The 27,526-nt window shown below is 50.2% G+C and overlaps 1 protein-coding gene across 4 annotated transcripts in view; it reads right to left on the bottom strand.

Moving 5' to 3' along the window:
• LOC119978305 (3-phosphoinositide-dependent protein kinase 1-like) overlaps positions 1 to 25,700 on the bottom strand; it is a 110,298-nt gene extending 84,598 nt beyond the window's left edge. Inside the window, exon 1 of one of the 4 annotated variants that reach the window (XM_038819838.1) lies at positions 25,554 to 25,700. In XM_038819838.1, the coding sequence (XP_038675766.1) occupies positions 25,554 to 25,577 (24 nt within the window). In that variant the 5' untranslated portion in view covers positions 25,578 to 25,700. Of the gene's footprint in view, positions 1 to 25,425; positions 25,453 to 25,553 lie in introns of those variants that run through there. The other 3 variants (XM_038819839.1, XM_038819837.1, XM_038819840.1) reach the window with 3 other exon arrangements.
• Between the last annotated feature and the right edge of the window lie 1,826 nt (positions 25,701 to 27,526).

The following is a 27,526-nucleotide window of genomic DNA, read 5'->3' on the forward strand; positions in this document are numbered from 1 at the left end:
GCAATGCAAGCCTATACTTTAGGTGCACACCAAGTTAAAAACAGGAGTGCAATTCTGACAGGTCTCTTCCCAAGTACCACGCTCTGACGCAATGATAGCATGAGATGAAAAGTGCCTGACCGTTGCTTGCCACCTACAGATATTCAGCTAACATAGGACAAGCTTTGTTTAAGAGTCACAGGAATTGCAGATAGAAATCTGTGACCAACCATCATGTGGCATAACACATGCTTTGTTACACCACAGGACCAAATATTAATTTCAAAATGACAAACGGTTCCAACAGATGAGAGCTGGAAGATTTCTCTGCAACTTTTTTTGGAAGCAGAAGTTTAAAAATAGTAGGCAATCAACAAACAAGTACCACTGAAGGGAACTCTTGCCCAAAATTAAACAATAAGGACATTAAGATGGGAAAGCATCAGGACCAAATAAGTTTACAGATCCCAGAACCGACTCAGCCTGGCTCTTTGTGAAAGCTCTCCCTATTGCCATTGATTTAACTCAGTTTCAAATGTTTATAAAATTTACCCGTAAACATAAGATGGTCCGTGCGCCAACTACTCCATGCAGCAATGTTATACTGTAATAACCCTTCTGGCTAATTAAATTTCTTCCAATATTTTCCTCATGGAGTTTTTACGTTGGCCTTTCAACACCAACATCCTACAAGAGGAAACAGTCTTCTCTTATTCACACTCAAATAAAGTTATGTATAGATCCACAAATTAAAACTTGTATATCACAGACAGACAGGTTTTCCATGACAATTCACATGATGAGTTGGAAGGTTTATAGGAACTGGGGTACTATGTCCATGTGAAACCGTGGAGAAATCCCTGTTTTTTGAAATAGTGATATTGGATGAAGTCGACCTGGGATATATTAATAAACAAAATTTAACTAGTAAATGCAATCATGCTATTGCAAAACAAGTTTTCTTAATTTTAGAAATTCCAGTTAGAGATTAGCATTAGATCATTTCCCCTCCAAAATAATTGGATTATTTGACTGGTTCATCACAAACTGCAACATTTACTTCATTGGTGTTTACATGCGGTTTTACCCTCCAAAGGTAAAGTTTGTAAATAAGAATTTGCACAGTAAAGCTGTAATCACCAATTCACAAAAAAATGCCAACGATAGTTTTGCAAGTTTATAATCTGATAATTCATCAGTTATTGCTTTGATTAAAATCAGGGGATGGAGTGGTCACTTGATGTATGCGCAGGAGCAGCTGCGTTTCAGTGTTTTGGCTCTGCTCGTCTTTTAATCCTTTATTTTATCCTAATACACATCCCATAATTATCTTTTTTGGGGGATATATGTCTTGCACTATGTACCTGGATGATCCTGGCTGGAGTTTGGTGATAAGGAGGAGGGCCCAATCAGAGAGACATTTTTGCTGAGCTGTACCATTCGAGTGGTTTTTGCTGCTTTATTTGATAAAAACGAAAAACTTCAAGAAAAATACCTTTTTAAAAAATCTAAATCAGGATGGTGCGTTGCACTAAACATCATAATTTAAATCAGCGCAACTGCCAATTAGTACCAAATTAAGATCAATTTTATGGTCCGTGTCTTACATTGGAAAATTACAGGAGACTGCTAAACTCATTATACATTCGAAAATTACTAGAAACTACTAAACTCATTATACATGAATTGTCTCATCTAATAGATAGTGTCTCTGACTGCAAGGACACTCCTTGGAACAAGTTGATTTGGAATCAATGCAGTTTCTAGTTACCATGTATTTGTATCGCAAGTTGTAACTGTCAATCATATTTAAACGGTGACAGGATGGCTGGTTAAGGATATAGAGAAGAGTTTCGTTGGTGCAGGAGAGGGTGATGGAGCTTTAAGCTGTGGCACATTGGTGGAGCAGAAAAGCAACTTTAATTTGCATTTAACCGTATTGTAGTTGACCTAGACTACCTTAAATCCAGTGCTCTATTTCCTAGCAATAAGCTCCCTCAGTGCGAACAAAAGTTCAAATTAAGACAAGTTTCTTAAAATAATGAACTATTTATTCTTTAATTCAACTCAAAATACTGAAAATATATCATGAACTTGTACAACTAGAGGTCATTTTTCAAATCTCCAAGCAACTAATAGACAGATTACTGTCAAAACCCTTGCTCAGAACAATGTTCGGCAGTCGTGTTGGGAAGACTGCGCCTAATTACAACACCTATCGTACTACACAGTACACAATTGTGCCCTAGCTTTCTACCAAGACTCTCAAATACTACACTTCAGCTTTGAGGCCGAGGAAGGAGCTGCGTTCCGAAAACTCGTGTTTGAAACAAACCTGTTGGACTTTAATCTGGTGTTGTAAGACTTCTTACTGTGTTCAGTTTTGAGGAACAACTGACAAAGCAAGTTTCCTTTGTTCTCACCCACCTTGTAAGCAAAAGGGTCAAAAATACAAAGTGGAGATTTCGTAGTGGTGTTATACCCAAGGTGCTGACTGTGATCAATCCTGCCTGTACCAAATCAGAGTTACAGCAGCAGGGCTTCCGGAATTGAGGAAAAGAAAGGATAAAGTAAGATCTCATTCTAGTGTTAGCTTGGCTTAAAGGTCTTACTGGAGTCAGTAGGTTGTGGGTTCAGAACTTGAGCACAAAATTAGACTCACAGTCCTGTGCAGCATTGAGGGAGTACGGAGGTTTCTGACAAGATGGTAAACTGAGGACACTAAACTGTTCAGATCTGAAGGCACTACTGAAGCTGGATATGGGAGTTCTTCCAGCATCCTGGCCAACACTCATCCATCAACCAATACCATTATTTGCACTAAATCATACATTCTTGTGGAACTTTTATGACTGCAAACGGCTTGTGGAGCTTTCTGGAATGTCGCAATAATGTGAAAACACCACACAAATTCAAATTCTTCTCTCCTGATCACTAGCTAGTGTCCTCTCTTTGAAAGTGCTTGTGTGTAGTCACAGTTTTAAAAAGACAAAATAGGAATGCATTCAAAAAGCTAACCAATTAAACCAGACACCAGAACTTTCCAGAGTCAAAAATGAACAAGACTGGCTGATTTTTCTCACCCAGCATACAGAAGCTTTCCCATTACTGCTTCAGCTAGATTGAACTTTGTACAGACTGGGAATCAACCTCACACTTGCTCACATTAAACTGTAACCATCATCTGTCAATTTTGCTAACCGGCAAATCTTCACAAAGCCTTTTTCTTTCTCTTTCAATATATAAAAGGTACGGGACGCAAAAATAGACATTGGACCACTGGAAAACGTGGCTGGAGAAGTTATAATAGGAAACAAAGAAATGGCAGACAAACTGAATATTTACTTTGCATCAGTCTTCATGGTGGAAGACACCAGTGGGATACCAGAGCTCAGGGCGAATCAGGGGTCAGAGGTGAGTGCAGTGGCCATCACTAAGGAGAAGGTCCTGGGGAAACTGAAAGGTCTGAAGGTGGATAAGTCACCTCGCCCTGATGGACTACACCCCAGGGTCCTAAAAGAGATAGCTGAGGAGATTGTGGAGGCATCGGTGGTGATCTTTCAGGAGTCACTGCAGGCAGGAAGGGTCCCAGAGGACTGGAAAGTGGCTAATGTAACACCATTGTTTAAGAAGGGAGGGAGGCAGGAGACAGGAAATTATAGGTCGGTTAGCCTGATTTTGGTCATTAGTAAGATTTTATAGTCTGTTATTAAGGATGAGATTGCTGAGTACTTGGAAGTACATGGTAAAATAGGACCGAGTCAGCACAGCTTTGTCAAAGGGAGGTCATGTCTGACAAATCTGTTGGAGTTCTTTGAGGAGGTAACAAGGAAGTTAGACAAAGGAGAACCAGTGGACATGATTTATTTAGATTTCCAGAAGGCCTTTGACAAGGTGCCACATAGGAACTTGTTAAATAAGTTAAGAGCTCATGATGTTAAGGGTAAGATCTTGGCATGGATAGAGGATTGATTGACTGGCAGAAGGCAGAGAGTGGGGATAAAGGGGTCATTTTCAGCTGGTGACTAGTGATGTGTCTCAGGGATCTGTGCTGGGACCACAACTTTTCACAATATACATTAATGATTTGGAAGAAGGAACTGAAGGCACTGTTGCTAAGTTTGCAGATGATACAAAGATGTGTAGAGGGACAGATAGTATTGAGGAAGCAAGGGGGCTGCAGAAGGATTTGGACAGGCTAGGAGAGTGGGCAATGAAGTGGCAAATGAAATATTGTAGAAAAGTGTGAGGTTATTCACTTTGGAAGGAGGAATTTAGGCATAGACTATTTTCTAAACGGGGAAATGCTCAGGAAATTAGAAGCTCAAAGGGACTTGGGAGTCCTCGTTCCTGATTCTCTTAAGGTTAACGTGAAGGTTCAGTCGGCAGTTAAGATGCAATGTTAGCATTCATGTCATGAGGGCTAGAATGCAAGACCAGGGATGTACTTCTGAGGCTGTACAAGGCTCTGGTCAGACCCCATTTGGAGTATGGTGAGCAGTTTTGGACCCCGTATCTAAGGGAGGCTGTGCTGACCTTGGAAAGGGTGGTCCAGAGGAGGTTCACAAGAATGATCCCTGGAATGAAGAACTTGTCGTATTAGGAACGGTAGAGGACTCTGGGTCTGTACTCGTTGGGAGTTTAGAAGGATGAGGCGGGATCTGATCGAAACTTACAGGATACTGCGAGGCCTGGATAGAGTGGATGTGGAGAGGATGTTTCCACTTGTAGGAAAAACTAGAACCAGAGAACACCATCACAGACTAAAGGGACGATCCTTTAAAACAGAGATGAGGAGGAATTTCTTCAGCCAGATGGTGGGGAATGTGTGGAACACTTTGCCGCAGAAGGCTATGGAGGCCAAACCACTGAGTGTATTTGAAGGAAGAGATAGATAGGTTCTTGATTAATAAGGGGATCAGGGGTTATGAGGAGAATGGGGATGAGAAAAATATCAGCCATGATTGAATAGCAAAGCAGACTCGATGGGCCGAGTGGCCTAATTCTGTTCCTATGTCTTATGGTCTTTTGCAGTTATGGGGCGGGATTCTCCCCTACCCGGCGTGACGGGGGTTCCCGGCATAGGGGAGTGGCGCCAACCACTCCGGGGTCAGGCCTCCCCAAAGGTGGGGAATTCTCCGCACATTTGGGGGCTAGCCCCACGCCAGAGCGGTTGGCACCAGAAGACTGGCGCAAAAAACCGGTGCCCCCGGCAGCGGGGCTGGCCGAAAGGCTTTCGCCGGTCGGCGCATGCGCGATGTGGGTTTCTCTTCCGCTTCCGTCATGGCGGCGGCGGAAGGCGAAAGAGTGCACCCAGGGCACTGGCCCGGAGTCTGAGCGGGGGGCCCCGATCGCGGGCCTGGCCACCGTGGGGGCACCCCCCGGGGTCCGATCGCCCCGCACCCCCCCTCCCCCCAGGGGCCCGGTCGCGGCGCCGATCCCGCCGCCACCAGAGGTGGTTCAAACCTCGGCGGCGGGAGAAGCTTCCCAGCGGCGGGACTTCGGCCCATCCGGGCGGGAGAATCGCCGCAGGGGCCTCGCCAATCGGAGTGGTGTGATTCCCGCCCCCGCCAATTCCCGAGCCGGGGCGGGATTTTCGACGGCCCCAGGCGAATCTCCGACCCTGCTGGGGGTCGGAGAATTTCGCCCCTTATCTCTCTAGAGATACCAAGATATCAGCTTCTCTGATACTACAGAAAGTTCCTTTTGTTTCAAAGCCATAGCCAGACATGGCTTTAGTCATTTTAAAGTATTTGTCCAGTTTTAACTTTCAGGAAGTAACCATGATAATACATATTTCACAAAAACCTAGTGAGAAGTCCCAGGCTCCGTATGACATTCTTCACTCCGTATTTTAAATTGCTCGACCAATACTCTGTACTAAAATTTCCATGTCATTTTCATCCTTGCCGACTCAGTAGAATTACAACGCATTAGCTGTAATCTTGCTGTGAATAACACTATTGCTTCACAGCGCCAGGGACCCGGGTTCGATTCCCGGCTTGGGTCACTGTCTGTGCAGAGTCTGCACATTCTCCCTGTGTCTGCGTGCGTTTCCTCTGGGTGCTCCGGTTTCCTCCCACAAGTCCCGAAAGATGTGCTTATTAGGTGAATTGGACATTCTGAATTCTCCCTCAGTGTACCCGAACAGGCGCCAGAGTGGGGATTTTCACAGTAACTTAATTGCAGTGTTAATGTAAGCCTACTTGTGACACTAATACAAATTATGTAAACCTTAACTGGGTGGAGCAGGGCAAAGGGAAAGGGCGGGACAAACAGATGATACCGAACACACAGGAGACGACAGTACATAAACAAGGAGGTAGGAAGGTACACAGGGTGAGGCTGGGTGAAAGGGGCTACTTTTTTATGCTCTTGATCAAACTCCCAAGCAAGTTAATTGTCTACCAACACCACTAAGGATCAGATATAGTGGTTGCAAAAAAATATTCATATCAGTGAAAATTATTTCATGGCTAGCTGTTCTAGACTATTTTGGTGGGTGCATGTGGATTGAAGTGTTTCAATAAATCCAGTTGTGTAGAGAGAAAGTTAATGGTCATTAGTCATTGTTAATTTTGGGGGTGATGGAGGGGCAGGGCGGGGGAGGAAAATTTAATAACTGGAGAGAATTGTTCCATGTATCTCGGCAGTTGCTTAGCGAGTGTTATTGACAAGAAAATAGATTGAAAACAAAAAGCATCACTGACTGAACCAACTATATATGGGCATGAGCTTGGAACAGATTCCCCACTGTACTTAGTCCAATGAGCATATTATTATTTAGACTATTTAATTCTAGAGTGAACAGAAATTGGAACTATGATAAACTTGAGCTAGCAGACAGCAGATTGGTGCTAGCTAAAAATAAACTGAATATCAATTTGAGACTAAATGGGACATCAAAAAGGTGCCACTCAGCAGGTATGCATGCTGTCAGTGTTCTGCTTTGACTGTGGGTGAAATACAAATGCGCTTCAACTGACCAGGGTCCTGAAGTACACCAGAGTTATGCCAAGTGTCATTATTAACTGGGGATGGTGGCTATAAACGTGTGTTCCAAGAAAACTGTGTTTGGTGCGTCAAGTGCAGACAGCTGTGATAATATACACTTAGTAACACTGAAATGCAGAACCCTGCTTTTTTCAACTGCCTTGTCTTTAAATAGCTTATGTCTCCAATGGAGTTTATTGTGGTCCAGGAGTGACCAGAATTATATGTTTAGCATTGTTGATTTTAAAGATGGTTATGTGACAATCTCTGTTCTCCTTTTATAATAGCCCACCGTTCAAAATTTCCTGGATGGTGGTCACTGTTTTGCAGTAATCTCTAACCTATATTGTTTACAGCTGAGAGAGCCTTGCCAGTCGGTTCAAATTAGTGTCCCCACAGCTGACTGCAACCTGAAAGCAAACCTTTCAGGTTCACTAGAATAGCCAACAGGTAGAGCAGGTAGAAAAGTTACATTAAAAAATACCCTCTCTCTTCTAGGCAGTCACTATCTGTAGTTTCTATCCAGCTCCCCCTATGCCTCACCAATTCTCAAAACTAGAAGCAGAAGAGAAAACGGCCATATCTAGACAATAAGATCCAGAATCACACCAAGGAGAAAAGAACTTGCCAAATATCATCACGATCAGCTTGCATCACACAAAATCAAATTCTGCTGCTTCCCCAATCATGCATACTCGTGGGTGTTTGCGAGGCATCAATCTAGTTTCCATTAACAACTTGCATTTATAAAGCACCTTTAAATGTGGTAAAGGCGCTTTACTGGAGGGTTAAACAAATACTTTGCATGAGATATCTGGACAAATGTCAAAAAGCTCAATCAAAGTTTTAGCACAGGAACTGAGTTTAAGGCCCATTCAGGTGAAGGCACAACTATGAATGGTGGAGCAATTTGTGTCAGAGACATGAAACAGGTCAATATTAAAAGAGCACAGAGAACTAGGAGGGGGTGTACGAGTTTATAGAGATAAGGAGATAACAAAGATGAGGAGGAGCAAGGCCATGGAAAAATGTAAAAACAATGGTTGAGAATTTGAAAATTCAAAACACTGCCAGACTGGGAATCAAAGTAGGTCAACGAGCAAAGGGGTGAACGGATTGATTTTGGTGCAAGTCAGGTTATGGGCAGTGGAGTTTGGGTGAGCGGCCACCAATTCCTACATAGCTGTTCTTGAGTCAATCCTCCCACTTAACAAACCATTCCACTGCATACTCAGCTCTCTCCATCACATTATCAGCCTTCGTTTTTCTTATGCTGGCATCCCTTAGTATCTCCTCATCCATGCTCCCACCAATCCGTACAACATCACATGCAACTTGCACTTCCAACCCTAATTCAACAATGTTGCTCTAATTCAGCAGCTTTCTTGATCCTAATTCTTGAGTCACTAACTCCACTACAGATTCCTTGTGCATACAAAGGCTGATGAAAGACAAGAGGGTATCATTATTAAGAAATCACAGTACAGCAGGACGGCACAGTGGTTAGCAATGCTGCCTCACGCCGCCAAGGACCCAGGTTCAATCCCAGCCCCAGGGCACTGTCCATGTGGAGCTTGCACATTCTCCCCATGTCTGCGTGGGTCTTAGCCCCACAACCCAAAGAGTCTAGCTTGGTTTTGGAGCTCCTGCCTTTTGAAAAGTTTAGTTGTGGAGGCTAAGGCTTGGAAAATAGTTTCCAATGGTGTTCCACGGGTTTCAGAGTTGGGGCCCTTGCTTTTTGTTGTATATATTAATGATTTAAAATTAAACATGGGTGGCATGATTAGAAAATTTGGCTATGTAGTTGATAACAAAGAGGATAACTGTCGACTCCAGCACATCAATAGTTTGATTGAGTAGACAGAGAAGCAGCAAATCGAATTCAATTCAGAAAAGTGAGGGGTAATTCATTTGGGGAGGGCAAACAAAGCAAGAGTGTACTCAAGAAATGGGCAGATATTGAGACAGGTTGAGGAGGTGAGAGACCTTGGGAGTGCATGCCCACAGTTCCCTGAAGTTGGCAGGACAGGTGACAACGTGGTTAAGAAAGCGTATGGCATGGGTGAGGTAATTAATACAAAAGCAGGGATGTAATGGTGGAATTGTATAAAACACTGGTTAGGCCACAGCTGGAGTTTTGTGTACATTCTGGTCACGTTACAGGAAGGGCATAATTGCTCTGGAGAGAGCAGATTTACAAGAATTTTGCCAGGGCTTAAAAATTTCAACTATGAGGAAAGACTGGATAGACTAGGGTTGGTTTCTTTAGAACAGAGGAAGCTGAGTGGTGTCCTAATTGAGGTGCACAAAATTATGAGGAGCCTAGACAGGAAACACTTCATTCCCCTAGCTAAGGGGTCAAGTCCCAGGATACACAGATCTAAGGTGAGTGGTGGAAGGATTAGAGGGGAGATGAGGAAAAACTATTTCGGCCAGAGGGTGGTGAGCATCTGGAATTCACTGCCCAAGTCCGTGGTTGAGGCCAAAATGCTCAACTCATTTAAAATGTGCCTGGATCTGAAGTGCTGTAAACAGCAAGGCTACTGGAAAACTGGATTAAAATGAGCGATTAATTTATTTTTCCTCTTTTTGGCAGCGGAGACACGAGGGGCTGAATGGCCTCTTTCTGCACAATAACCTATGGTTCTGTCCGCATACTGGCATGGCACTCCTTACTCGTGAAATTTTCACAAAAAGTTGTAATCACTTTCACACAGATGTGTCCTCTGATCATTCACCCAAGTTTCATTAATTTTTAGCCATAATGGAGTGCAAAATGACTATTTAAGTGGGAGGACAGAGGTGGAAGTGGGATATTGAGGAAACCAGTGACAGCATTCAAATTAACAATCCCCCCCCCCCCCCCCCCCCCACTGCCCAGCTGAGATCACGTAACACACAGACCAGAGATTGAATTGACTATGGGACCTCCATGTCTTTAAGATCAAACCCGTTGAAACACTTGGAAGACCATAATTCCCCTTGGAAGGGACAGACAGGAAAGTAGAATTGAGTCATTGATTAGACATCTTGTCGAATGAGCAGCCTTGAGGAACCAACTCCTGCTCCTAATTCTTGTGTCTACGAGGGTGGTGGAAGTGGAGACAATGGTCGATTTTCAAAGATCACTGTGCCATGTTACAAAATATTAGTTTCCAGACAGTAAAAGTTAGGCTATTCATCCACATAGGCCAACCAACCATTATTATAATCTCTCTCTGCATGCACTTCCCAGCAGTAGTTACTCGATACTGATCAGAAGTGGGTGCTGTTGGCTATTTCTAGCAGCCACACCCCCTCCCGCCTTAATTTAGCTTAAGGGGACAGACAGATTGTGGTGCTACAGGAGTGTTTTGTGTCTATCTGCATATTTGTACTATTTTAATGATACAGACTAATGCTAAGTACTCCATTTGGCTCTTAGTTAATTTGTTTGTAGTTCAATGGTGTTGGAAAAACTGCTAATTTGCTTACCTGTAAATTGATCCTAACAAATGCAGTGGCTTCTGAAGCCTAACTTGTGACAAACATGCCCTTTTGGGAGGAAAGTTCCTGCCGGTGACACAGCTTGCTCTCCTTCCTGTTTATCTTTTCCTTCAGCCTGTAACTTGCAACACTGAAGTCAGGCTTGACTTAATTTAGGGATAGAAGCATAGGGACTGCTGTTTATTTATCAATGTCCCCAAATAGCATGTCAGTAACTTGCTGAAATGTTCTAGATATTAATTTGTGGGTCTCTGCTCACTGGAGTATATCAGCAGACTTCTTCTAAGGGACAGTTTGTTTCTCATTTACAGTTTGGTAGCTATGTGGCTATGTTCTGTGTTGCCGCAGCTGTCAGATAGTGACATTGTATGATTTTCTTCTTTATTTAAAAACAAATTTTAGATCTGACAAACGTAATCAGCGTGATCAGTGTTTGGTTGATCTGAATAAACACTTATTTACATAACTGGAACTAAACATCATTTGTCACTCAGGAGCATAGAACTTGAGCACTGCTGTATAAATTGAGTATAAATTGTTGTTCCCTGTTACAGCATGGTAATTTCTTATGAGCTATCCTATTGAGTACAAGATAAAAAGCTTGGATAGAATGTCTCTTTCTTTCAGCAATAAACAAAATTTATTTGGGAGTCTGAAACAAATAAACAGAAGCTGGGAAACACCAGGTCATTCAGCCCCTAGAAAAACAAGGGCCAGTGCTTTAGATTGGTACAATTGATCAGAATTTCAGTCCATCCTTTTCCTTCACAGAACGATACTTCCAGGATTGTTTTTCTTTTAGATTTTCAAATTTTGATTGCTTTTTATCCCATTGGGGAACCATCCAGTTTTTACTCAGTTGGTGCCATTAGATGGCAGCTGCAGCACTACAGGACAGGAAAGAATCCAGCAAGATTCCCCCTCCTTATCACACACCAGTCAGTAACTATCTTGGATACTCATGCTTTACAACGCGGACACCCATCCCTGTGGATCAACTACTTCCCATCACCAAAGCTCACTCATGAATAACGGCACCTGCTGAGTGAGGTAGAACATAGAACATTACAGCGCAGTACAGGCCCTTCGGCCCTCGATGTTGCACTGACCTGTGAAACCAATCTAAAGCCCATCTACACTATTCCCTTAGCATCCATATGTTTATCCAATGACCATTTAAATGCCCTTAGTGTTGGCGAGTTCACTACTGTTGCAGGCAGGGCATTCCACGCCCTTACTACTCTCTGAGTAAAGAACCTACCTCTGACATCTGTCCTATATCTATCTCCCCTCAATTAAAAGCTATGTCCCCTCGTGCTAGCCATCACCAACCGAGGAAAAAGGCTGTCACTGTCCACCCTATCTAATCCTCTGATCATCTTGTATGCCTCAATTAAGTCACCTCTTAACCTTCTTCTCTCTAACGAAAACAGCTTCAAGTCCTTCAGCCTTTCCTCATATGATCTTCCCTCCATACCAGGCAACATTCTTGTAAATCTCCTCTGTACCCTTTCCAATGCTTCCACATCCTTCCTATAATGTGGCGACCAGAACTGCACGCAATACTCCAAATGCGGCCGCACCAGAGTTTTGTACAGCTGCAACATCACCTCATGGCTCCGAAACGCAATCCCTCTACCAATAAAAGCTAACACACCATACGCCTTCTTAACAACCCTATCAACCTGGGTGGCAACTTTCAGGGATCTATGTACATTAATACCGAGATCTCTCTGCTCATCCACACTACCAAGAATCTTACCAGTACTCTGCATTCCTGTTACTCCTTCCACAATTAATCACCTCACACTTTTCTGCATTAAACTCCATTTGCCACCTCTCAGCCCAGCTCTGCAGCTTATCAATGTCCCTCAGTAACCTGCAACAACCTTCCGCACTGTCCACAACTCCACCGACTTTAGTGTCATCTGCAAATTTACTCACCCATCCTTCTACGCCCTCCTCCAGGTCATTTATAAAAATGACAAACAGAAGTGGCCCCAAAACAGATCCTTGTGGTACACCACTAGTAACTGAACTCCAGGCTGAACATTTCCCATCAATCACCACCCTCTGTCTTCTTAAAGCTAGCCAATTTCTGATCCAAACTGCTAAATCACCCTGAATCCCATGCCTCCGTATTTTCTGCAATAGCCTACTGTGGGGAACCTTATCAAACGCTTTACTGAGATCCATATACACCACATCAACTGCTTTACCCTCATCCACTTGTTTGGTCACCTTCTCAAAGAACTCAATAAGGTTTGTGAGGCACGACCTACCCTTCACAAAACCATGTTGACTATCCCCAATTAAATTATTCCTTCCTAGATGATTATAAATCCTATCTCTTATAAACCTTTCCAAGACTTTGCCCATTACAGAAGTATGGCTCACTGGTCTATAGTTACTGGGGTTGTCTTCGCTGCCCTTCTTGAACAAGGGGAGACCATTTGCTATCCTCCAGTCTAAGTGCTTGATACAGCCATGCATCTACAAAATCTTACCCCAGCAAGAAATGAGTACCTTCTGGAAAGGGAAGAAAACTGGCAACTAGAGTAAGAATCTCTGAAAAGGATCCAAAACTAGATTACTAGAGCTAGACTGACAACGTTGTCTCCAAATGGTAAACGGTTCCACAATTGTTGTCACGTCTGTGGTAGCTAGTGTACTTTGCTGGAATTACACTCTGACAGACAAAAATCTGTCACCTTTGGTGAATCTTGTAGAGTTACAACTGGGAGAAGCGATACCTCCCCAGGCACCTTCATTCCAGTGCCCATAGCTGGTACTCAAGTATTCCTTGACCTAAAAGGGAGGTAGCAGAGTGGTTATGGCACTGGACAGCAACCGAGAGGTTTTGGGCTCAAATCCTACCATGACTGTGAAACTGAATATAATAAATCTGCAATTTGCGTGTGGGCAGGCAGCTGAAAAATGGCCTTGGAAGTTGCCGAATTGTGGTGAATCATAGATTAATACAGGTTAAGAGAAGGGGGCGGAATGATTACCAATGATCCCCCATATAAAACTGGTCATGAACCACATTATTAAGTTTGTTTCTGAAGCAGCAATTGGTTAGATTTAGAAATTATGAATTGAAACATTGGAATAGGGCATTCAATATTCTAGGATTAAAAGTGAGCCACACTTCAGTTCTTGTGAACTCAATCTTGCTGACACAGCAGCAGGGGAGGATCATCAAAGTAAAACAGTGTTATTCTGGAACAAAGTTTAGAAACTAGAACTTTTAAAAAACAAAATTTGCATGTTTTTGCACCCCATGGGGATGTTAGTTTTTCTCTTTCCCCAGTTGGTTCCCAGTGTTCAAACATGTCACAGTGTGCTCAGGCCCATATCCAAGCAATTATACTAGTGGCAATTCCCATGCTATGGAACATGAATTGTTTTGACAATTTAAAACTGCTTTGGATAGTTCTCTTTCCTGCCAGTACCAAGAGATAATTACAGTAGTAATACAACACAGCCACGTAACACCTGGGAGGAAATAGCAACAGGCTGTGTGATCAGCTCAAGCCCACTTTCTTCTACCTCCTGTCAAATATCTCGTCACACTATTTAGAAACTTTGTTTAAAAAAAGGGACTTTGCTATGGAGGTTTGCCAAAACATTCTGCTCTACTGTCTGCACATTAATTTCATGCCAGTCTCCACTGTGATTTTCAAAAGTAAAATCAGATTGGATTTTCCAACAAAATGTGAGATTAATCTTTGGACTTTCACTGAAGAAAGGGATTGGTTTTAATCAATGATCTGCATGTAGTTCCATTGATAAAATTTATATATAGTGGCACCTGCCAAACTCCCAATATACTAATTCATTGCATACAACTGAATGGAACTCCATTGGTGTTACTGAGGTTATAGTTGTAAATTAGACTCTAAGCATGAGCATGCCACCACTTGATGCATTAGAACAGTGTTCTTCAAAGTTGGGGGTGCGGCACGCGGGTGGGTCGCGGGCGGGTGTCGGGAGGGTCGCGGAGCCGTTGTCCACGGCGCTCCCGATCACGCAAATCCCCGCGCAGCAGCCAGCTTTTCATAACGCCGCCTGCAAGCGGCCGCAAACATGTTTTTAAAAAAAATTTGCCCGCATTGCACACGATGATCGCCGCGCATGCGCACCTATAATCGGAAGTGCGGCCGCTATTTTTTTAAAAACGGTTGCAGCTTTTTGTTTTTCTAGTTCTGTAGTGTTTTTATTCATTTAATTTTTTTTTTACAAGTTCGGGGGGGTTTATTCATTTTTTCATTTATTTATTTATTTTTTTACAAGTTCGGGGGAGGGGTTTATTCATTTTTAAACTTATTTTACTCATTTTCTTTTACAAGTTCGGGGGGGAGTGGGGTTTATTTGATAAAATTTTACAGGAAAAAAATTCAGCACTTTGGACAGATGGAGTCTCCATAATTTCCGACACCGAAGGCTTCACCTTCATCCAACAGGTTCCATTGGAGGAGCATGTACGAGGGCCAAAGGGACCCAAAACCATTTCCTCCATTTTTGTCAGCAGCAAACAAGGTAAGAGAATATGGTGGGTCGCGCAGGTCAGCCAGAGTGGGTCGCGAAGGTCGGCTGGTGTGAGTTGCAAAGGTCGGCGGGGTTGGGTCCCTAAGGCTGGCCGGTTGGTAAAAATGGGTCCTCGGAAAAAAAGTTTGAAGAACACTACATTAGAAGACCAAAAGATGCCAGATCTCTAGTCGAGGACTGAGATTCTTTTACGTGCTGTGGTGTAAAACTATTATCACTGGCATTGTCTTATTGTACCTCAGCAAATGACCATTCTTTATTCTCAATGATTTCCAGGTTATATGAGCACAAGGACAACACAGTCCAACCAAATTCAGCCCTTACTTGATCAGGCATTATACCACAGAAATCACTGATTGGTGATCTGGAGTAGGAGTCCAGATTGATTTTGTCCAGTTAGTCCAGAGGTATTCAGAACAATTACAGTATCCAACCAGGACTCCTTAAGTTCAGACCACAGATTGAATTGGGGACCTTTGCTGGTCTGTATGATTCTTTGCCACATTGTGTGCTGGACTATCTTATGAGCTTGACTATTGTTTAAGAAAACAAAAATCACCAGTTTGTCTTCAGGAAACAGTCTCAAAGCGACAATCCTTTCTGCAAATGTACAATAAGATCAGTCCCACATCCAGCAATACTACCTATATATTGAATTTCTGTTGACTACTCATTACAACCAAACTGTACTTGATATCCAGTTTCAGAAGAGAAACTAATAAGTAGAATTTAATAGATTAGTTCAGAGTGAAAACAAAAATATGGCAAACAAAATTTTGAACGAAAAAAAGGACTGTGCCGTACCAACTTGTAAAGAACATTTCAGCTTCACACTGGAAAATGAAGTTACTCCCTAAGATCCAAATCAGCATGTGATTCTACCATGTTTGGACATCTATTTTCTAAGATAATAGTAACAAATTGCAGGACACGTCGCTATCAAATGCAAAACCTCAGTTTTTGTTCAAGCTAAGTACACCGCTAAAGGTCCAGAGAGACATTACCACCTCCATCACTCACACCCGTACTTTAAAATTGACTTCTGACACACATCCTGGATATTGATAAAAGACTGGCAATATATTTTGAACAGCGCGTTTAGAAATTGGTAAAGGACAGAAGAACATATGCTTAAAGCTAAATTTCATTGCTGCCCGCTATGACAGAACACTGTAATCAAATCAGCCCCGGAAAACAAATCTCAGGGGTTTAGCTGAATCAAGTAAATATTATTTTTTATACAGAGCAACAAATTCAATTACATAGTAACATTTCACTCAAGTTCTTCACTAAGAACATAATCCGGTACCAACCAGCAACATTCATTAAATAATTTATTCCAAAAGTTCACACTGACCCTGCCTCCAAGTTGTAGAGATATTCTGCAAAAAAGCATTTAATCCTTAGCATGAATAGTCATTGCTGCCTGCGAGAACGGCACTAGAGAAAGATCGCCTACACAGAGAAACACAAACACTTCCACGAACATAACATTGCACGCCTGCTTGCAAACAAGAAAATAATCCTCTGTGCATGCATGCAAATAACTAGGGCAATCCACATCCCCCAGGAAAGGGGGGGTGGCTGGCTGGGCATGCGCAACCACATGCTACCCCCACCACCACAGCACATGCTAACAATTCATACACAACCCCTGCACCAACCCCACACCACACACACCCCAACATCAAACACACACCCCACGCCAAACCCACACCTGTGCCAACTCCACCACACAAACCCATTGCGCCAACCCCACACGCACCCCCTGCCACACCCACACACCCCCTGCCCCAACCCCACAAACACCTCCTGCTGGCTAACCCACACCGTACACATGCCCCAGGGAACACCACACTCCCTCCCCAACCCCACACACACGCCCCCATCACCCTCCCTCCCCACCCCCATCACTCACACACACATCGGCATCACCATTCCTCCCCACCCCCATCACTCACACGTCCCCATCACTCACACACACACACCCCCGTCACTCACACGCACACACACGCCCGCCCCCGTCACTCACACACACGCCCCCGTCACTCACACACACGCCCCCGTCACTCACACACCCCCCCGTCACACACACACACACACACACGCCCCTGTCACACACACACACGCCCCCGTCACACACACGCCCCCGTCACACACGCGCCCCCCGTCACTCACACACACACGCGCCCCCGTCACACACACACACACACGCCCCCCGTCACTCACACACACACCCGTCACTCACACACACACGCCCCGTCACTCACACACACACGCCCCCGTCACTAACACACACACACGCCCAGTCACTAACACACACACACGCCCCCGTCACTAACACACACACGCCCCCGTCACTCACACACGCCCCCGTCACTCACACACACACGCCCCTGTCACACACACACACCCCCGTCACACACACACACGTCCCCGTCACTCACACACACGCGCCCCCGTCTCACACACACACACGCCCCCGTCACTCACACACACACGCCCCCGTCACTCACACACACACGCCCCGTCACTCACACACACACGCCCCCGTCACTCACACACACACGCCCCCGTCACTCACACACACACGCCCCCGTCACACACACACACACGCCCCCGTCACGCACACACACACGCCCCCGTCACTCACACACACACGCCCCCGTCACTCACACACACACACGCCCCCGTCACTCACACACACACACGCCCCCGTCACTCACACACACACACGCCCCCGTCACTCACACACACACACGCCCCTGTCACTCACACACACACACACGCCACGTCACACATACACGCCCGTCACTCACACACACACACGCACACCCCGTCACACACACACACACGCCCCCGTCACACACACACACACACACACACACGCCCCCGTCACTCACACACACACACGCCCCCGTCACTCACACACACACACGCCCCCGTCACTCACACACACACACGCCCCTGTCACTCACACACACACACGCCACACATACACGCCCCTGTCACTCACACACACACACGCACACCCCGTCACACACACACACACGCCCACGTCACACACACACACACACACACACACACGTCCCCGTCACTCACACACACACACGCCCCCGTCACTCACACACACACACGCCCCGTCACTCACACACACACACGCCCCCGTCACTCACACATACACGCCCCCGTCACTCACACACACACGCCCCGTCACACACACATGCCCCCGTCACTCACACACACATGCCCCCGTCACTCACACACACACACGCCCCCGTCACTCACACACACACACACGCCCCCGTCACTCACACACACACGCCCCCGTCACTCACACACACACGCCCCCGTCACACACACACGCCCCCGTCACACACACACACCCCCGTCACACACACACGCGCGCCCCCGTCACACACACACACGCCCCCGTCACACACACACACACGCCCCCGTCTCACACACACACGCAACACGCCCCCGTCACACACAAACACGCAACAGGCCCCCGTCACACACACACACGCAACAGGCCCCCGTCACACACACGCACGCCCCCGTCACACACACGCACGCCCCCGTCACACACACGCACGCCCCCGTCACACACACGCACGCCCCCGTCACACACACGCACGCCCCCGTCACACACACGCACGCCCCCGTCACACACACGCACGCCCCCGTCACACACACACCACGCCCCCGTCACACACACACACACGCCCCGTCACACACACACACAGCCCCCGTCACACACACACACGCCCCCGTCACACACACACACGCCCCCCGTCACACACACACACGCCCCCCGTCACACACACACACGCACGCCCCCCGTCACACACACACACACACGCCCCGTCACACACACACACGCCCCCGTCACACACACACACACGCCCCCGTCACACACACACACGCCCCCGTCACACACACACACAACACGCCCCCGTCACACACACGCCCCCGTCACACACACACACACGCCCCCGTCACACACACACACACGCCCCCTTCACACACACACACACGCCCCGTCACACACACACGCCCCCCGTCACACACACACCCCCGTCACACACACACACACCCCGTCACACACACACACGCCCCCGTCACACACCACACAACGCCCCGTCACACCACAAACACACGCCCCCGTCACACACAACACGCCCCCGTCACACACACACACGCCTCCGTCACACACACACACGCGCCCCCGTCTCACACACACACGCAACAGGCCCCCGTCACACACAAACACGCAACAGGCCCCCGTCACACACACACACGCAACAGTCCCCCGTCACACACACGCACGCCCCCGTCACACACACGCACGCCCCCGTCACACACACGCACGCCCCCGTCACACACACGCACGCCCCCGTCACACACACGCACGCCCCCGTCACACACACGCACTGCCCCCGTCACACACACACACGCCCCCGTCACACACACCCGCCCCCGTCACACACACACACGCCCCCGTCACACACACACACAGCTCCCCCGTCACACACACACTCCCCCTTCACACACACACGCCCCCGTCACAGCACAGGCCCCCGTCACACACCACACTCACAGCCCCCGTCACACACACACACACACACGCCCCGTCACACACACACACGCCCCCGTCACACACACACACGCCCCGTCACACACACACACACGCCCCCTTCACACACACACACACGCCCCCGTCACACACACATACACGCCCCGTCACACACACACACACGCCCCCCTACACACACACACACGCCCCCGCACACACACACACCCCCCGTCACACACACACACGCCGCCGTCACACACACACACACGCCCCCGTCACACACACACACGCCCCCGTCACACACACACACGCCCCCGTCACACACACACACGCCCCCGTCACACACACACACGCCCCCGTCACACACACACACACTCCCCCGTCACACACACGCCCCTGTCACACACACACACACGCCCCCGCCACACACACACGTCCCCGTCACACACACACACGCCCCCGAGACACACACACACACGCCCCCGTCACACACACACACACACGCCCCCGTCACACACACACACACGCCCCCGTCACACACACACACACACACACGCCCCCGTCACACACACGCCCCCGTCACACACACACACACGCCCCCGTCACACACACACACACGCCCCCGTCACACACACACACTCCCCCGTCACACACACACACGTCCTCACACACACACACTCCCCCGTCACACACACACACGCCCCCGTCACACACACACACGCCCCCGTCACACACACACGCCCCCGTCACACACACACGCCCCCGTCACACACACACCCCCCCCCGTCACACACACCCCCCCCCCCCGTCACACACAACCCCCCCCCCCGTCACACACACACACCCCCGTCACACACACACGCCCCGGTCACACACACACGCCCCCGTCACACACACACACGCCCCCCGTCACACACACACACTCCCCCGTCACACACACACACGCCCCCGTCACACACACACACGCCCCCGTCACACACACACACACCCCCGTCACACACACCCCCGTCACACACACACACACCCCCGTCACACACACACACACCCCCGTCACACACACACACACCCCGTCACACACACACACCCCCCCGTCACACACACACCCCCCCCCCTCACACACACACACACACCCCCTTCACACACACACACACCCCCCGTCACACACACACACCAACCCCCCCTTCACACACACACACGCCCCTTCACATCACGCCCCCGTCACACACACACACTCCCCCTTCACACACACACACACGCCCCCGTCACACACCACACAGCCCCCGTCACACACACACACTCCCCGTCACACACACACACTCCCCCTGTCACACACACCCCCCCCCCCCCCGTCACACACACACACCCCCTGTCACACACACACGCCCCGGTCACACACACACGCCCCCGTCACACACACACACGCCCCCGTCACACACACACACGCCCCCGTCACACACACACACTCCCCCGTCACACACACACACGCCCCGTCACACACACACACGCCCCCGTCACACACACACACGCCCCCGTCACACACACACACACGCCCCCTGCACCACACACACACTCCCCCGTCACACACACACATTCCCCCAGTCACACACACACACTCCCCACAGTCACACACACACACGCCCCCGTCACACACACACACACACCCCCGTCACACACACACACACCCCCGTCACACACACACACCCCCGTCACACACACACACACCCCCGTCACACACACACACACACCCCCGTCACACACACACACCCCCCCCCGTCACACACACACACACCCCCGTCACACACACACACACCCCCCTTCACACACACACACCCCCCCCGTCACACACACACACCCCCCCCCGTCACTCACACACACCCCGTCACACACAGACGCCCGTCACTCACACACACGCCCCCGTCACACACACACATGCCCCCGTCACACACACGCATGCCCCCGTCACACACAGCACTCTCACAACACACACCTCCACAATCTCACACCCCCAACTCCTCAATCACACATGACCCCACCCAATCACACCACCCTCTGTTCACAGACAACACCCTCCCTCACACTCAACCCCCCCCACACCCACCCACAACCCCCACCACACCCACAACCACCCCCCAATCGCACATACACAACCACCCCCCCAAATCGCACACACACAACCACCCCCCCCAATCGCACACACACAACCACCACCCCCCAATCGCACACACACAAACCGCCCCCCCCAATCGCACACACACAACCGCCCCCCCCCAATCGCACGCACACAACCCCCCCAATCGCATGCACACAACCACCCCCCATCGCGCGCACACAACCACCCCCAATCGCGCACACACAACCACCCCCCCAATCGCGCACACACAACCACCCCCCCAATCGCGCACACACAACCGCCCCCCCAATCGCGCACAACAACCACCCTCCCAATCGCGCACACACAACCGCCCCCCCCAATCGCACACACACAACCATCACCCCCCCATTGCACACACACAACCACCCCCTATCGCGCACACACAACCACCCCCCCATTGCACACAAACACCCCCCCATTGCACACACACAACCACCCCCCTATCGCACGCATACAACCACCCCCCCATCGCGTGCACACAACCCCCCCCCATCGCACGCACACAAGCACCCCCCTATCGCGCGCACACAACCACCCCCCATCGCACACACACAAGCACCCCCCCATCGCGCGCATACACACAACCACCCCCCATTGCGCACACACACAACCCCCCCCCCCATCGCACACACACAATCACCCCCCCCATCGCACACACACAATCACCCCCCCATCGCACACACACACCCCCTCCCATCGCACACATCCCATCTCGCGCACACCCTCCCATCTCGCGCGCACACCCCTCCCATCTCGCGCGCACACCCCCCCCGTCTCGCGCACACACCCCTCCCATCTCGCGCACACACCCCTCCCATCTCGCGACACACCCCCCCCATCTCGCGACACACCCCTCCCATCTCGCGACACACCCCTCCCATCTCGCGACACACCCTTCCCATCGCGCACACACCCCTCCCATCGCGCACACACCCCTCCCATCGCGCACACACACACCCCCCCATCCCATCGCGCACACACCCCCCCATCCCATCGCACACACCCCCATCCCATCGCGCACCCCCCCATCCCACACACACCCCCCATCCCACACACACCCCCCCCATCCCACACACACCCCCCATCCCACACACACACCCCCATCCCACACACACCCCCCCATCCCACACACACCCCCCCATCCCACACACACACCCCATCCCATCGCACACACCCCCCATCCCACACACCCCCCCATCCCACACACACACCCCATCCCATCGCACACACCTCCCATCCCACACTCCCCCCATCCCACACACACCCATCCCACACACCCCCATCCCATCGCACACCCCCCCATCCCTTCGCACACCCCTCCCATCTCACACACACCCCTCCCATCGCACACACCCCTCCCATCGCACACACACCCCTCCCATCGCGCACACACCCCTCCCATCGCACACACACCCCTCCCATCGCACACACACCCCTCCCATCGCACACACACACAGCCCCCAATCGCACACACCCCCCATCCCATCGCACACCCCCATCCCACACACACACCCCCATCCCATCGCACACACCCCCCCATCCCATCGCGCACACCCCCATCCCATCGCGCACCCCCCCCATCCCATACCCCCCCATCCCATCGCACACCCCCCATCCCATCGCACACCCCCCCATCCCATCGCACGCGCACACACCCCATCGCACACACCCCCCCATCCCATCGCACGCACCCCCCCATCCCATACCCCCCATCCCATCGCACACACACACCCCCATCCCATCGCACACACACCCCCCATCCCACACACCCCCATCCCATACACCCCCATCCCATCGCACACACCCCCATCCCACACACACCCCCCATCCCACGCACACCCCCCCCATCCCATCGCACACACCCCCCCATCCATCGCACACACCCCCCCATCCCATCGCACACACTCCCCCATCCCATCGCACACCCCCCCCCATCCCATCTCACAACACGCCCCCCATCCCATCGCACGACACACCCCCCCAGGCCCATACACCACCCCCCATCCCATACACTACCCCCATCCCATCTGCACACATCCCCCCATCCCATCGCATCACACACCCCCCCATCCATCGCAACACACACACCCCCCATCCCTCGCACACGACCACCCCATCCCATCGCACACACCCCCCACTCCCCTACACCCCCCCATCCCATCGCACACAACCCCCCCATCCCATCGCACACACCCCCCCCATCCCATCGCACACACCCCCCCCATCCCCCCATCCCATCGCACACACCCCCCATCCCATCGCACACACCCCCCCATCCCATCGCACACACCCCCCCCCATCCCATCGCGCACACCCCCCCCATCCCATCCCATCGCACACACCCCCCCATCCCATCCCATCGCACACACACCCCCCATCCCATCGCGCACCCCCATCCCACACACACACCCCCATCCCATCGCACACACCCCCATCCATCGCGCACACCCCCCATCCCATCGCGCACGCCCCCCCATCCCATACCCCCCCATCCCATCGCACACCCCCATCCCATCGCACACCCCCCCATCCCATCGCACGCGCACACACCCCATCGCACACACCCCCCCATCCCCATCGCACGCACCCCCCCATCCCATACCCCCCATCCCATCAGCACACACACCCCATCCCATCGCACACACACCCCCCATCCCACACACACCCCCATCCCATACACCCCCATCCCATCGCACACACCCCCATCCCACACACACCCCCCATCCCATCGCACACACCCCCCCATCCCATCGCACACACCCCCCCATCCCATCGCACACACCCCCCCATCCCATTGCACACACTCCCCCATCCCATCGCACACACCCCCCATCCCATCGCACACACGCCCCCCCATCCCATCGCACACACACCCCCCCATCCCATACACACCCCCCCATCCCATACACACCCCCATCCCATCGCACACACACACCCCCATCCCATCGCACACATCCCCCCATCCCATCGCACACACACCCCCCCATCCCATCGCACACACACACCCCCATCCCATCGCACACACACCCCCCATCCCATCGCACACACCCCCCCATCCCATACACCCCCCCATCCCATCGCACACACCCCCCCATCCCATCGCACACACCCCCCCCATCCCATCGCACACAACCCCCCCCCATCCCCCCCATCCCATCGCACACACCCCCCATCCCATCGCACACACCCCCCCATCCCATCGCACACACCCCCCATCCCATCGCGCACACCCCCCCCATCCCATCCCATCGCACACACCCCCCCATCCCATCCCATCGCACACACACCCCCCATCCCATCGCGCACACACCCCCCATCCCATCGCACACACACCCCCCACCCCCCATCCCATCGCACACACACCCCCCACCCCCCCATCCCATCGCACACACACCCCCCACCCCCCCATCCCATCGCACACACACAACCATCCCCCCATCACACACACCACCCTCCCATCACACACATTCACCCAGAAACATCCCACTCTCATTTACAAACGCGCACACTCTGGAGGAAGGGGAGGGACAATTTGATTATGGACCAACTTAAGGAGGTCAGACTGAGAAAGTACATGCATTCCCAGCCCGGCGCAAAGCCGCTCCCCAATCCGCAGCAATACCAATCCAGCCCCTATTTTAAACGTGTCCCGGCCAAGGCTGAGCGATGGGCAGGGGAGTCGCACCTGGCCGCACATCTTCTTGATCCCTGAAGATGGGCCTGCCGCCTCGCACAGATTTTCTGTGTAGAGTGTGTGTAAAGCCTCTCGCTGTGCGCACACCAGGGCGTGTGATTCAGGCCGCCGTTACCTACCATCTGGCTGGTGGTTCTCGCCATGGACTCAGACCCCGGCCTGCCTCCTGGTGCCGGGCCCCGGCGCTGATCACTGCCGCCGGTCAGCGGCTACTTCCTCCGCCATTTTCCCTCTCCCGACTCCTTACGTCATAGCACAACAATGCGCCTCGGCCCAACCGGAAGTCCCGCCTTCCATTCACCTTCTGATTGGCCATTGAGCCGGCGCCCGGCTTCCCGCCATGTTGTCCTGTGGTTCCATTGGCTGCGCCAGTGACAATCAAAGAACAAACTGGCCTATCGTAGCTCTGGTTGAACCGCCCCCTTCTTGGGTATTAGTGCTGCGCATGTGCACGTGAGGACACCTGGGCAAGTTTTAAAGGTTGGTTCAATGTGCCAACTTTGCATTCATAATAATAATAATAATCGCTTATCGTCACAAGTAGGCTTCAATGAAGTTACTGTGAAAAACCCCTAGTCTCCCATTCATTGAGCAAAAGAAAGACTTGCGTTGTTTATATAACACCGTTCACGCCTACCAGACACCACAAAGCCCTTTGCAGCTCATGAAGTACATTTCAGAAATAAAATCAGAAAATACTGGAAAAGCTCAGCAGGTTTGTCAGCATCTGTGGAGAGAAAGAGTTAACGTTTCAAGTCTGTATGACTTTTTAATAAATGTGGTCGTGGTCATGATGTAGGAACCAGAGCAGCCAATTTGTATGCAGCAAGTTCCCACAAACAGCAATATTAGAATGAGCAGATAACGTCTTGGTGATATTGATTTGAGGGATATATATTGACGACAAGCTTGGGATACCTTGCCTGCTCTTCTTCAAAATAGCATAATTGGTTATTTTCCATCCATCCAAAGAAGTAACAGAGCCTCAGCTTAACATCACATCCGAAAGACAGCACCTCTGACAGTGCAGCATTTGCATAATACTTCATTGCTGTGTCAGCCTCAATATTTGTGCCACCTACCGGAATGGGACGTCAGCGCACAACCTTGTGACTCAAGTGAGAGTGAACCACAAGTCTTTTATTGTTACATAATATCTAGTTCTTGTTTGTGTGAGGTATTTGTGTCATATAAAATGTTTATGATCTGGAAAACACCTAAAAGTTGTTTACTCAAAAGCATAATTGTCTTTTGGAAAATAACATATCATCGGGACAGTTGGGTTGAAAGTTCCAATGTAAAAATCTATTGCATTGCTTGACTGTAACATCGGCCCAGAATTTCTGATCTTGGACAGAATCCCTGGGCTGGGTTCTCCGTCAGTGGGGTCCTCCGTTTTGCCAGCAGTGGACTCACGCCCATGGATTGTGGGCCTGGGGTGCCCACAATGGGAAACACCATTGGCCGGTTGCCGGGACGGAGAATCTCACTGCCGACAGGGACGCTCTGCACCAGAAAATGGGTGAGGCGGAACAGAGAATCCCACAACCTATTTCCAACCCAGATCATACAGTAAAGTTACCTACTTCCCAAGCTTTTATGCATGAGTGTCCTGATGGAGAGTCCTTCTAAACACTTGCAATATCTTCGCAGGGAGATTTTTGTGCATCTTTGCAAAAGCCATGCCCCTTTCTACAGAACTACCTGCCATATTCCAGTAAGTAGAGAGTTTAAAAGTCCAAAAGCCACTTTGAGACGTTATGGAGAGTAGGTAAGTGCGTTGGCCGGTGGGTGGTGGCGGGGGAGGGGGGGGGGGGGTGAAGGTAAGTCGGAGGTGATGCAGGGGCATATTCAGGAGAGGATGGGTGCTACTCAGGTGGTCAGGATGGCCCATTTTGGGTCGGTTAGGTGGTGGTAAGTCGGAGAGGGTTAAAGGGCGTATTCAGGAAGGGGATGGGGTGCTACTTTAACTCAAAGTTTTGGAGGGTTACAGGTGCAGGGAAATCAGTAGCCCAAATATCCTGGGCAGTTGTCATGTAATGTGTGTGTCAGGACCCAGTGCATTTTGAAGAGGTACCTTTAGGGCACACGC

The sequence above is a fragment of the Scyliorhinus canicula genome, chromosome 15, assembly GCF_902713615.1.
Source record: "Scyliorhinus canicula chromosome 15, sScyCan1.1, whole genome shotgun sequence".
Lineage (NCBI taxonomy): Eukaryota > Metazoa > Chordata > Chondrichthyes > Carcharhiniformes > Scyliorhinidae > Scyliorhinus > Scyliorhinus canicula.